At 39.8% G+C, this 14,511-nt stretch overlaps 1 protein-coding gene and 1 long non-coding RNA gene across 2 annotated transcripts; one reads left to right on the forward strand and one right to left on the reverse strand.

Moving 5' to 3' along the window:
* Nucleotides 1–293: 293 nt before the first annotated feature.
* Nucleotides 294–3,290, reverse strand: LOC113702245 (E3 ubiquitin-protein ligase WAV3-like). Its single transcript, XM_027223359.2, has 2 exons — nucleotides 2,653–3,290; nucleotides 294–2,544 (listed from the first exon to the last, which is right to left on the reverse strand). The coding sequence occupies exons 1-2, from the start codon at nucleotides 3,076–3,078 to the stop codon at nucleotides 679–681; spliced, it is 2,292 nt and encodes a 763-aa protein (XP_027079160.2). The 5' UTR covers nucleotides 3,079–3,290; the 3' UTR covers nucleotides 294–678.
* Nucleotides 2,941–3,515, forward strand: LOC140011183 (uncharacterized). The gene is made up of 2 exons (XR_011818450.1): nucleotides 2,941–3,079; nucleotides 3,207–3,515. It is a non-coding gene; the product is annotated as an uncharacterized lncRNA (long non-coding RNA).
* Nucleotides 3,516–14,511: the final 10,996 nt, after the last annotated feature.

The following is a 14,511-nucleotide window of genomic DNA, read 5'->3' on the forward strand; positions in this document are numbered from 1 at the left end:
TTCCTGAGACCATCCAATGATCAGATCAACATACAAACAATAATCAGAGAAAAGCATTAATCATATCCTAAACAATAATCAGAGAGCAACAAAGATACCTTCCCCTCGGAGTCGGGGCCACACAGAAATCAATCATCGCTCATTAAAAACTTTATTCCTGTTCATTTCCGTTAGGAACCACCCATTCATTCATTCATTCTCTACATGGTAATTGTTGTATCGCTGCACTATATAATTGAAACCAATAATAATAATTAAAAGAAAAGGATAGCAGTACTGTACGACCAAAAAAAAATTAAAAATGGGAGAGCGAGAGACTTAAAATTACCAATAAAGACAAAAGTAGCAGATAGGCCTTCCCCCCCCCCCCCCCCCCCCCCCCCCCCACACAACCAATTTCGCCTTTCAATCAATCAGTACAAATACAATGTGGGGTTCCCTCTCCTTTCAGCTTTCACCGTCCTCTGCAGAAAGCGCCGATCCGTCGGGTACTCCTTGTCCCTATTTTACTTCCTGGGTCCCCCCTCCTATTTTAATTCCTTCTTCTTCTTCTCCTCTTTTTTTTTTTTTTCTCCCTTCCTTCCTATGTCCAAGTCCAACAAAACTACTACTTATACATACATGGCAGTACTCACTACTATTTTTCATTTTAAAATTTACCAACTAATTAACACAAAATTAAAATCTGGCATTCTCAAAGCCGTGCAAGTCGCTGACCCTATTCATAGATTTCCTCATAATTGCGACTTTAGCCAGCCTCTCCGCCGCTCTCCAAGCCGATGTCGGCGTGAGCGGCTCGCTTGATTTCTCATCCAATCTGATACTACCGCCGCTGCTGGCGCCCGTAGGATGCCTTCTTTCCACGTTTCGTCTCCTTGGAATCTGCTGCACCTGATTTTGTCTCCTCCAATGCAACTCCGACAGCTCAGCTTCCAAGCCGCTCGCGTACTCCTCACCCCACTCACTACTACTGCTGGCTTGCAGTACCAGAGATCGAGCCGATGTCAGCACCTGATGGGCTCCGGCTAAATCATTTCTCTCGACTAATCTCCTAGACTCAGCCACAGCTCGCGTCGCAACAAATAGGCTTCTCAACCGTTCGATGCTGCTGGGCGTGGATGATCGGAGGGCCTGAGGACGTGGGACCAACAGCGCTTGTTCTTTACCTTGGATTAGCACCTGAGTTGACGGGTCTTTGTATGAGCATCGAACGGACAATGCGTGGTGGGCCCCAGCCGAACTCATCGACGGGACTTTTAATTCCACCAACAATTCTCTCTCTTCCTCAGCGAACAACTCGCCCAGTCGGACCAAACCCGAACCGAGGGCCATGGGCCGACCCCCGAACGAGTAGACTCCCGCGACCTGGCCGTGACCCGACCCGGAAATAAATCCTAAATGGACCCTCAGGTCCTGCACCACCACGCTCAACAGTCCTCCAACGCATTTGGCCAAGGAGTCGTCCGGCGGCTCCCCGTGTCCGTACGCCCCGCAGTGCCTCAGTCCGACTGACAGTACCGGAACTTCGTAATGGGTGACGCGCGTGGTGCACACGACTGACGACTGCCGCCTTTGATTGGCTGACCGATCCTCAATCGCGTCGGACAAGAGTATAATGCTGGCGACGGGGTTTTTTTCCCGGCGGTCCTCCAGAACCTTGGCGGCTTTCTTAATCGCGTCATTGGCACTCGCGGGTGCTGTTCCATCCAAAGATACTATGGAGTCCACTATCCTGCGGGCCGACCGCCGCCCCGCCGCCGTCATCCTCCTCAGCGGCAGCAGCCGTTTGGAAGTAGATGAGAACGCCACAATGGAGAGCCTATCGGCAGGCGAAAGCGAGGACACCACCAATCTCAGAGCTCGTTTCATCATCTGAAGCTTTTCGTTGGTCAGCTTCCGGCTCACATCCAGCACCATTACCAAGTCAATCGGAGCTCTCCTTGCCGCGTTCGTCGGAGCCGGTGGAGCTCTGATTTTTAGCACAACCACGAAAGTCTGGCTACTCCGGCCAATGGAGATCACGGCAGCCTCTGGCGATATCTTCGTTTCGATATTTCCCAAGGCAGAAGCGGTGCTCTTCTGAAAAGGACTCGTTGTAGTAGGATAAAATCCTTGAAATTCTTCTGTAATATTATCACTATCTTCTTCACCATTCTCATCGGACTCGGGTATCGGGTTGAACCGAGCTCCACATGTTGGCGACATCAGCGGCTCGTCGTCATTGTACACCTTTAAAACAGGTTGCTTACAACTATTAGACGAGGAAGGAGGCGGCGGCGGCGTTTTGGGAGATGACGGAAATTCCATCCTTTTCTCTTGTTTGTCTAACCTGCTGTGATGACTGCTGCTGCTGCCGCTGACATTGTGGATTGATAGTAAGGGCATTTCGGTCCATGTAGAGTTGCAAACCGGGCACGCGAGAGTCCCTTGCTTTCTCACGTGACCGGCGACGCATGGAAAATGAAAGCTGTGGCTGCACTCCGCCGTGAATATGGCCATCCCTTGCCCGCTTTTTATGCCGTGTAAACATATTCCACACCTTGTCTGCAAGGAAGAAGAGAACAAAATATTTAAACAAATTAGAATATGTTTTTTGTAAGTTTTTGTTTTTTCTCTAAAGATAATAAAGACAAAAAAGAATTGATGGTTTACCTTGGAGGATATGCGAAGGGTGGATTTAAGAAGAGAAAGAGTGGAAGGGGAGCGAGGAGAGGATGGGGTGGAGGAGCGTAGTTGGAAAAATCTGGGGCTGTTTTTGGCCGTCTTGCATTGGCGCTTTGGACTTTCAGGCGGTTGTAATGGTGGTGTGGATGGAGTACTGGTTGCCCTGGTGGTGGGGGTGGTTCGACATCGAAGTCTGGGGCTAGAAACAAGCTGAGATTGTAACCGAGGAGTGGAAGGAATGGAGAAGAAGCTTAACTTGGAGCTAAGCTTAGGAGTGGTTGGATTGCTTTGATGGGCGTCGTGACTAATTTTGTCTTGCCTGCCGCCGTTGCCGGTGGAGCTGCTGCTATGGATGCTGGAGTCTCGATCCCTAGAGATCGACGTACAGAAGGCTTTTCGCCATCCCAATACCATTGTGAGTTTTCTGAGCTCCTTCCACCGCAACCGATCCCGTCCTTATTTTCCCTTGTCTCGTTTTCTGGGTTTTATACTGCTATCTGTATGTTGTCGTTGTTTAGTTGTTTGATGTGGTTATCTTGTAGTGGTTGACGATGATGATGATTCTGATGAAGAAAGAAAAGAGAAGAGAAGAAAAGAAAAGAAAGAAATTCGTGGTGTATTATGGTATTGGGTTTGGTACTAGAGAAGACGAATGCGAATGAGAATTAATGGGAATAGATAGACAGGCCTACCACTAGCAGAGAAAAAGGGCGAAATTTTTGATAGAATTGACTAATAAGACAAAATATATTAGCAGTACTGTAGTAGCAATATACTGGTAATGCTAAGTGGAAGAAAGTTGACGACCCCTTTTTTTTTAAAAAAAATAAAATAAAATCTCTTGCCCTCTTCTCCTTGCTTTTACGCTTGTATGCAAAGTCTATTCGGTGTGTATAGAGTATAGAACCCTTAAAAAGATCAGAGCACAAAAGTTATAAACTAGTCGGTATGAGATATCTGTGAGGTCTCACTTGATGCCCCACTCTTATTTCTTTTGATGAAATGCCTTTTTCCAAGGTGAAACAGTGATGTTCAAATGGAGGCTGTGGGTTTTGTTCTTAATTTCTTCACCTAGTGACTGCCAAGTGGTGATTTGTTTTCTAAACCAAGGTTTGGAAGTCAACGGGGTCGGCTTTAGGCTCTGTCCACTGTCTCCTTCCATTTCCATACTTCGATGCAGTAAATCGCCAGCATATGAACGCTGGACACCGACCCTCCTGCCTCCTGAGCCCTGCCTGCCGCCTGCCATGCGAGATTCTCTGTTCGGCAGTATTAGGAAGCCCCTAAGTATGGACTAAGAAGAGGGGGATTAATTTGCACTTTCGCCTTACGCTCCCCATAAACTATCATTACTTTGTTAATAGCAGTACTAGCAAGTAAGCTGTTACTCCATGTCTACAATTCCCAAGGTTTTCATTGATTTTTCAACTTTGCAATAGGATTACTCAAGCCACGTAGTAGTTTACTGACATGCTTATAGTTTTAACTTTTAAAAATTTGTGCCCATTGGCTGTTTCTTGCTGGTTGAGCATTGTAGTTTGTTCCCTCTTACTGGTCAATTACACAACGGGATTAAGGCTACCTGAGCTGCTCTCTTCATTAAATTAATTTATCCCCCCCGCCCCCCCCGCCCCCCTCAGAACTCTCTATTTTCAATCTCATTCAACCAGAGCAGCGTTAAGGTTGAATCTTGGGGGGAGAATTAATGGAGTAAGAAGATGAGCTAAATCATAAATATGAAGGTGTGGCTTTTGCGAGGCCTGTACTGAACCATTTGTATACGAAAAATAAAATAAGATATGCATTCCCTACAACACCATAGGCAAGATATTTATGAGTAGCATTTAATACATGGGAATGCGATTTACTGAAACGTGGAAGAAGACTCTCTATTTCTTGATTGTGACACAAAGGAATGGGATATCTTTGTCAATAGTAAACAAAGTTTGGAATGACAAATTAAACCACCCCATCCTATTCTGATTTCTCTGAGAGAGGTAGAAATTTGGAGGTGGAATCGTGGAAGTAAATGATAAAATGGGCTAGACGATGATGATTCATGATAGCCAACTTAAATTCAATAGTGAGAACATAGAAGCAGACAGTTACAACTCTGTAGCTCTCCTAGGAGATACTACTAATTGCTACTACAAATTATCCCTTTACAAATTGCTTTCTGTATGGGACACGCCCTGTTTTAACTTTCATGCAAGGACAAATCCTTAGCGTAGATGGGATTTTCCTGTTAGGGTGTGACCTTTTTTGGCTGATAGCACAGTGAATGGGGGGGGGGGGGAAGCGATAGCCGATAGGATGGTGGGCATAATGAATGATATGATGATGATCAATAATTCTAAAATGTACTCTTCTTGCGAGTCCGTTTCAATAAATGTTAAGCTGTCAATGCCAACGAATCAAATCGGAATCATTATGAAATATCTCGTCTGCCGTTTCTGCACACAAAATCATTAATGAAAAAGAGGGGAGGCGCAGTTTGACACGGCCCGTATCTCTTGGGTTGGGTTGGGTTGGGTGTAAATATAATTTGAGTCCGCAGTATTATGATTAAGTGGCCGACGGAGCAGGCATACATTTCTGTGAAGCGTCAACGTACTCGCCGGAGTACTTTAATAATGGCATAATGTGGGTACTTAACGCCTCTACTTATCAAAGGGTTGTGTGCTGCACTTTACTTCAGTCGCAGGATTTAACGGACCATGTTAAGTCAGACAAGTGATTGACGTTTTGTTGAGCATTCCTGTACTTAACTGCTCCATGATTATTTGTGGCAACTCTCGTTTGCCTTTCATGTACCATGTCGTAGTTTGATGCTACAAATTTGTCATCATCGCAAGCTTAAAGACACATATAATGATTTCAGTAAATCACTTGAATTATTCATATGTGATAGATGTATGTGAAATATAAATATATAATTAAGAATATAAAATGGTGATTGAAAGCAAAATGCTTAGAGTAATATTTTGAGAACTTGTGTATCCAAACACACTAAGGTTGTGTTTGGATTGCATTTTCCATGATTTTTCATGGAAAAATTACTGTAGCGATTTGATGTATGTGAGGGAAAAAGGTAATAGGGAAATGTGATCACGGAAAACAACGTAATTTTCCGACGAAAAATCGCAATCCAAACAAGGCCTAAGCTAACTAGATAGATGATACTATGGTACTTATCATCTACGTAAGTTCATCTGAACAATGATGAACAGAGTTTTCCTCAACAGGGAGATTAAGAGTAAAAGGATTGATGGCTTATGATGATGGGAAGGTGGAGGGACCTCAAAGCTAAGCTCGCTTAGGATCCCAATCAGAAGTGCTGAAAGATCGTCCAAACACAAACCTGGCTAAATTGGCTTTATTAGAACCAAAAGTAGCAGTAGTACTACTAGTAATGCTGGGACAAAACATATATTTTTGGTGGCTGGTGGCGGGTAAGAGTGCAAGCAGGGTACCAAGTAGTAATGGATAGTGAATAGTAACGGATATTATTGCCCTTTGGGTAAGACCGTGAGACGGACGACAAGAGTACCAAGCAGCAGTAGTATGAGAAATCACGGAAAATGGGAAGCGACGGTCATCAGAAGGACCGTCCTGAACAATTCATGGTTAGGATTTGGTCATAAAAAATTGTAAGGTCCAGATTATTTCTTGTACCTTGATTTTTACAACGTGTGTGAAACTCATAAAATTTTATTCTAAAATTACACGTTATATAAATAAAGTTATGTCATGTATAAATAAAATTACTCGACGTGCAAAATACAACCGTTACCGCCCGGGTCCGAGAAATCACTCGCAAAGCGGCATCACTCACGGACTCGGGTGAAGTCCCAAAGTGATTTGACAAAGTTGCAGCGTCGTCTCGTCTGCAATCACGTACATTACGTACTGTACCAGTTTTCTCCGTCTAATTTTTGGTTTTTCCTTCTCAATTTCTCCCCCTCACTGTCACTGGAGTCAGTGGCCCAAGCCAAAAGCAAAAAGGTCTAAATCCTTTGACGCCGTTTGATTCTCTTAACACGCTCTTTTTGGCTCATGGGAAATCGCAAACTCGGAAGTCCAACATCCATCCATCATCCATCTCCATCCCCACGAGTGCACGGTCAACGTTGTATCCACACCGTTGAGCTTACCAGTAACGTAACTACTCCTATATACTACTACTAAGATCTGCTGCTGCTGCTGCTACTCAAACCATTCCTGCTAGTTTTTTCCAATGTTTTCAGAACCGGACCGGATCGGCCGGTTCGACCGGTTGGACCGCGAACCGGCCATGTCACCGGTCCGGTCTAATACTAAAGCCGGAAGTTCATGGAGAACCGTTGAAACCCGGACGAACCGTGCCAACCGTTAAGAACCGTGAACCGGCGGTTTTTTAAATTCTTCAACAAAATATCACGAATGGTGTAGCTAAGATTCGAACCTGGGTCTCCAAGTTTAAATATGACAATCTTACCGCTAGACTGTACTTAAGTTTGTTGAGAATTCTACTTGACTAAAAAATATATTAAAACATCAAGTTCTTCTCTTATTTTTTTTTTTCAATTTTTTCTTCTTAACCATTTTTAACCCAAATATCCACAACAAGATTTTCTCAAGTCTTCACCATTATTATCTGGTTATTATCTTTAGCAGATTGTAAACAAGTTGAAAATTTCAACTTTTCTTGTTTTCCAACATTTTAGTAAGTTTAATTTTTTTCTTTTCAAGGTTTTTTTTTATATTATTAACTTTAGTTGATTTTTTGCATTTTCTTCTTTTTCCCCTCAATTTTCATATGTTTCCCTCATTTTTGTTTTATTTTTATTCGATTAATTAAGGATGAAATTTTTGCAAAAGTAGTGCACATCCGTGTAGGAATTGGGTAGGAATTGCAAATAATAACATTGGGTTGGTCAAAAATATGGTAGTTGGCACATAATCGAAGCTATTGATAATTGAATTTAAAATAATTAATGGTATAGGATCATTGAATTTAATATAACATGTTAATTAGTAATGTTTAGTAGCAATTAATTTATTATGTGTTTAACTGTATATTTGTTTTTAAAAAACTTTTAGTTTTTTTTAGTTTGAGCAATTAGATTTATATTTTTATAATAAAATTTTAACTTTTTCAGCTTAAGTTGATGAAATTGTGAAGGTGGTGTGGTTGCTTATCATGCCACTGATAAAAGTTTGCTATTCAAATAGTTTGTCTTGACTTGAACTCTTTTATGGATTTTTTTAAGGGTTGTAAAAGAATTTCAATATTTAATTAATTTATTTTTTGTGTTTTTATTTGTGATAATTGGTGCACATTTGGATTGTATCTATTTATGTTTATAATGAATTTATGAAAACTTGTGGTGAATTATGATATTTTAATTATATTTATCATTCCATGTTTTGTGTATAACTTTTAGAAAATTTATTATTATCATAACTTAAATTAAGTTACGTTGGTAAAGTTCAAGTGTAGAATGAAACTTGCTTAGTACTTAACACTTAAAAAAAAAAAAAAAAAACAGTGAACCTTTGAACCGGCCGGTCGGACTGGTCGAACCGCGAACCGGCCACCTCTCCGGTTCACTGACCGGTCCGAGTTTAAAAACATTGGTTTTTTCACCCAAAGAGATTAGTATAAAGCCAGTCGTATTGCTCTATTGATGATTTATGATGAAAATTTAGTAGTCATTATTACACTACCCAAAAAAAAAAAAACTTTAGGAGCAAGGCTAGGGCTACCGGTTTTTGAGGTGGGCCCACGAAGAAATTCTCGTTCTTGATTCTTAGAAAAATTTTTAGGGTTTTGTTGATTCTGTAGTGAGTGTGACATTGATGAGTCCAGTTGGACTGCTTTCCTAATCCCAAAATCAATCAAAGTAGTAATAGAGACAGTACAGTACTGCCACTAATGAATGGAGTACTACTTACTACTAGTGTATTAGTGAAGGCATGTGGTAAGCCACGTGATCGGTTTTGTAGTCTTGTCTTCATCACTTCATCTGCCGTTTGCTAGAGCGAGCTTCTGGGAAGTTTTATAGTAACATCATTCATGCTACAGACCACTCGAATCCTACTAGTACTAATGATCCATCACACCCCATATCCTTCATGTAAATAAAATCGAAGGATGCTTCATTAACATGATTGATTGATTGTTAGTACTCACATCCTTAACTAAAAAATTGGACAACCACATGGATTTGTCTCCTACAAATGAACATATATATATATATGTATATATAAACAATTCAATGTATATAGGCAAGTTTTTTTTTTTAAAACATTTTTAAGAGTCAAACGAAATGCAGGTACTAACTAAGCTCCTTGTCATCATCTGCGTTCATGGTGAGGTTGGTAGCGGAGAGCAAAAGAAACTACTGTTTGCAACAGCATATACTTAATTAGTATTATGGAACACTAATCACGAAAAATTAGCACCAGAAAGTTCCACCATTATTCCCTTCCTGTTCTTCTTCTGTGTGCCCTTTTTGTGTGCTTAGCTACTCAAAATTTTGGGGTCAGGGTCAGAGTCGTACACAGATACATGGTACGTATGGATGAGAGAAGATGGAAAAGTATATGATTGGTCAGGCAAAAATATAAATGGAAAGAAAAAAAAAGTCCATTATCTATCTATGAGGCAAACAAATATGTACTAGTAGCACTAGTAGCCATCTTTGGGTTGGTGCTGGCCAAGTATTTCATTATTGAGGCACATGCCATGGACTCCTTTAACTGCTAGAATCCTCACCAACAAACTCCATCCTAATTGAATGAACAGTACTGGTACCATAATTGCATCCTTATACATTTTATATTTTTTCCTGGAAAAGGCTGCAATTATTTATTACTATACATATAAAATGAGCATCTTGATTGATACCAAGCTGGGGACGGATGCTTCTTTCTATGAATTCCACGCAATTTAAGAGTGTCTCGTATCCTCCTTCACCACAAATGATAAGTCCTCAAATGTGGAAGGAAAAAGCGATGTAAAAGTGCAAAAAAGGAATGAATGAGGCATCTCTGGCCGTGTTAAATGATAACAAACTCTAAAAGCAGAACATTGAACTTGGGTGTTCACAATAAATATGCATATGTATACCTATATATCTATTTAATTTAAACTGCATTCCTGAACTTTTGAAAGAAAAGTGTAGCAGTGATGCAAGAGGATGGAGTATTGGAGTGTCCCTAATGAAAAGTTACAGAAGAAAATAAAGGCATACATAATAATGCCTCCAATTTCAGAACCAAAATGATTACGCCTCGAACGCTTTCTATTAGAATGTCCCTCTCATCCATTTTCGCTATTTATGCCTTAGGGGGAAGTTGGCAACGGATGGCTCATTCCACTTGGATACAAAATCTGCAGACGTACGTGCACATTGTTTACTATACACTACTATTCTTAAGGAGATACAATTAAAGTCTCACAAATACCCAAACCCAGAGAAACTTCGTCTGTTTGACGTGGGTTGTAATCGAATCCAAGCTGCTCTCGACGAGAGCAACTGGGTCAAAAACTTGACTCATAATCGGGTTGATCTAGTTCGAGTACTTCGATAAGTCAATCAAGTCGAATTCGAGTATCCAGAAGCAATGTTCGAACGCTCGTCGAGTCTTATCGAACTTTTTAATTTTAATTCATTAATATATTATTATTATGAAATTACCGTTATGCCAACAAAAGTGGTTGAATTTACGAAATGTTTCAGGTCGCATGAAAATTTTTGAAGGGCAATAATGTCTTTTCACTCAAAATTGTTAATAAAATGAAATTTTCTAACGCGAGCTCGATAAGGCTCGCATTGACTCGGATCCATGTGAGTCGAACTCGAGTTCTGTATGCAATGCATTGAACTCGAGTTCCAATAATACTATTCATTCGAACTTGAGCTCGAGTATCCTTCTTGCATCTTGAGTCGAGCTCGAGTATTGCAATATTCGATTTGACTCGATTCGATTACATCTGTAGTTTTAGACATTGCAGATAAAGGATATTTATTACTAGCGTTATAATTAAGAATAAATAATCAGAGTGTACATTTGATAAAACACAGAAATGTCAATGTGACAGTGTGCCCACTTCATTTATATGGAAGTGATTAATAATTTCACGTCAGTTGTATTTTCGTTATGGCCAAGTTTCTCTAGGTGGATGGTGGCCAAACATGTTTAGCTGTAATGATGACAAGTTATATATGGTAATGTTCATTAATAGTTATTTGAAGCTTAATACTACTAGCAAGTATGATTATGACGTTGATCAGGACGCGAAAAAACATGAATAAAGGAGAGGACAGCTATCGTTTCAAAGGTCGAAAATATATTATTAGTACAAAACTTTGGAATATATATGTGTGTGTGTGTGGATAGATTTTGGCTAAATCATGGGGTCGGATTGATTCGAGGAGTCCATCTCAATTGGGATCAATCATTTCTTGCGAACAATGACTCCTAACGTTTCTCCATTTGAATCCATGGCCAGCCATAGATGGACAGCAATGTGGACCTCCGAGCTTCGCTTGCGCACGACCATTTGGGTGGTAGGAGAAACGCATCGTGAGTCCGTGGTGCATGAGAAAACGAAAGGTTGGAACAGTAGATTTTGAGCTATTTAATATGGTCACACCACAAGATTTTCAAGTGCAACAATCGGTGTTGAACCATGCAATGTGGCATGTTAGGGCACATACATATATATATATATAGGAAGCAGCACTGTAAGCTAGTTGTAGGAAGAGGAGGGTGTTATATCGCTATCCATCATTAAGGGCTAACCAGATGGGGGACACATTTTTGGTGCGACATTTCCTCCTTGATTTCAAATCATATATTGTAAACCTGACTCTTCAATTCTATAGTTTGCAATTAACACAGAAAAAAAAAATTGAAATATTCCCTGTATTGAAAAAAAAAAAAAAAAACGTAGAATGTCGATTACCAGTTTATTATATGATATATTTGCTGGTGATCACCCTTGTTTTTTGTATTAAGAAAGCGTAAACATCCGTTGTTAATATCCAACATCTACCCTAAGTTTTACCATGATAGGAATGAAATCCATTTTAGGTTTTCTAAAGATGGTGAATTTGAGGTCCACTCATGTACAAATTATGACATTAAAGAGTAATTACAACTCCTATCACAGCAACAAAAGTGTAACTTAGTTAAAATGATATTTTACTTGCAACTAAAAGGTTGCAACAGATGAAATTTTACTATTACACCTATCCTAGAATAAATAATAAATAAATAAAAAAAGATTGGAATAATTTGTGACCTACCGAGTGTATATGCTCCTCTGCTCGTCTATGGTGCTGATAAGATATGGAATCATTAAAAACAACTGTTAATAGCCAGCAACTTCTCTCATGAATGAGTCGTACCGCTATTAAGTTGACAAGGGACGAAGAGCAGGGAAATCTGGAACATGCCAAATTACTACTAATCGTGAGGCTTAGGTAGTTTTCTTTTGCAACAAAACTTGTGAAGCTATGGAAATTCAAGGGGACAATCATTCAAGGTTGAAGAATCATTTTATTATTTACTATGTTCCTCTAGTGGTTCGGTTCAATTCTTTTGCTAGAAAAGATTATGATCTTGACTCTTGTTGGAAGATAAGATCGGCTTTTGGCCATGTGAAAGTGCAACCGCAACTAATTGAAAGCAGAATCACTTCATCAGCGAAGCTTTTCTTCCAACTTAATCATCGCGTTGCTTCCACTAAACACCTCCAGCTTTCTTTCACTAATTGATCCATCATTGTACCTTGATTTCTCACTGGATAATCCAACTTCGTAATCATGAACATTATATTTTCTGGGAGGGCAAAAAAAAAAAAAAAAAAAAACTGTGCCAAAAAACTCAAGGATGATGAGGAAGAGGCCGCCGTCCATTAACCACTACAAATAAAAAGTAAATATTGCACCGACAGATTTTTAATTCCTGTAACCTCCATTTGCCTATGTCATCAACCTCCTAATCCAAATTAGCGCCAAAGGGCTCTGAGGCTTTGATCTGGTGCCGCTAATTTCGAATTGTAGTGGCACACGACAGCTTTAATTTTGTCAAAGATATTACTTTAGGAGACTGCCGATTGAAAAGGGTTTTGGATTCCTTTGACAAAGACAGCACTGAGATGCTATTCAACCTTTATATGATTGATTTATCTTTAAAGACTGAATTAGGAAGCGAATAACTCCAATCAACAAGAGGTTTTTGTACTTAATGTAGTTGGTAATGATTAGGCATCGCACTAATTTCCGAATGATTAGAAGCCAGAATAGTCTGCCAGTACCACTAATGAGATGCTACCATAACATGATAAAAGCTGACAACTGCAAAATCCTAGATTATGGGGATGACAAAGCTCAACCAGTTTTTATGAGTCAATCTTGCAATTTTAAAGTCAAATGGTTACATTATCAAGATCTTGTAGCGTAATAGGTACTGGAGTTTCTCGATAGATCCAAATTCTTTGCTTCTGATACACATTTCATATTGCTCTATACCATTAAAAGGGCAGGAAAAAAAAAAGAAAAGGGTATTGGTGCACAATCCTGGAGAGTCGGCAGACAAATTTGAATTATTGACCCACTTAGTTAGGGAACTCAACTTTCTTCTGCCTCGAAACACAGAAAGTTGGTTAATCCGAAGTCAACTAATCAGGATTTGCAGAAGCCTTTGGAGTTTTCATGATATCACAGAATCCCAACTTTTATTTTCTTTGCATTGTTTATGATGTCGGTGCTGCTACAAATACTAAATTATTATTATTTAACAGCCATATTTGAGAGGTTAAAATAAAAGAGAGGAAACTAAGCTCTAGGCTAAGCTTTTATCCCCGACTAAGAGTCGAACTCTGCGGATGCTCCCTGAGTCGAATTCGAATTAGTCTCACTAAGGGTGGGTGGGGACACCGGGTGCTCAAAGCCAAAAAGAAAAGAGAGGAAGCTAAGCGCTGTATCCTTGCAATAAGGAGACTCTAGCTCATCATGCAGCAGGGCATTATATGGCGCTTTTATGCGGCATTTCGGCCACAAGCAAATAGTAGTATCTGTATTCAGGGAGTAAAAGGTGCAAGAAAACAGCATCAATTCCACCAAAACTTCTTAAAGCTTTTATTAAATGACATAATCTAGTCAAATGCCAAAGATATCTATCCATAAGAACCCCCGAGATTTCTAAGAAATGAGGCAGAATACACGAAAGAAGCTCCTCAATGCATTGACTATCAAAGTTTGCATCTTTTGTTAGGATTGTTTAGTGCCTATTTATACGGGATCAGCTATTAAAGTCGACTAGTAGCTATTACTCTTCCAGTTGAGCTACAGATTCAAATTAATGCATATTAATCTGTCTGATTACCACCTAAGACAGCTTATACTACATGGATCAACTAAAAGTTGATGGCTGCTATTTTGATTGGACAGCCAAGATGAGATGCCGTGCACAACCAGTTCGCTACTTCAATATATAGCCAAGTGAAAACACAAATGCTTGCTTAGCTTTAATTTGTTCAAATTGCAAACAAACGCCTTCAAAACACTTGGTTGCTCTTAGTAAAATCTAGAAGCATGAACTCGTGCATTTGAGATTTTTTGGGACACATAGCAGAGATTTAAGGAGCATTGCATGTAATCCCGTTCTCAGTACCAGAACGTAGGAATTTACAACATTGTCAAGGGTTGTAGGACTTAAAAAGAAATACAGTACCATAGAATCGCAATCGAAGCAACTAAAGTTGAGCCATCAAAGATGAAAAACTAGGAGAAATAACTTCTTAAGGCAGAACATTTTTTAGATTAGGAGAGAGAGAGAGAGATAAAAGAA

Source organism: Coffea arabica, chromosome 7e (genome assembly GCF_036785885.1).
Source record: "Coffea arabica cultivar ET-39 chromosome 7e, Coffea Arabica ET-39 HiFi, whole genome shotgun sequence".
Classification (NCBI taxonomy): domain Eukaryota; kingdom Viridiplantae; phylum Streptophyta; class Magnoliopsida; order Gentianales; family Rubiaceae; genus Coffea; species Coffea arabica.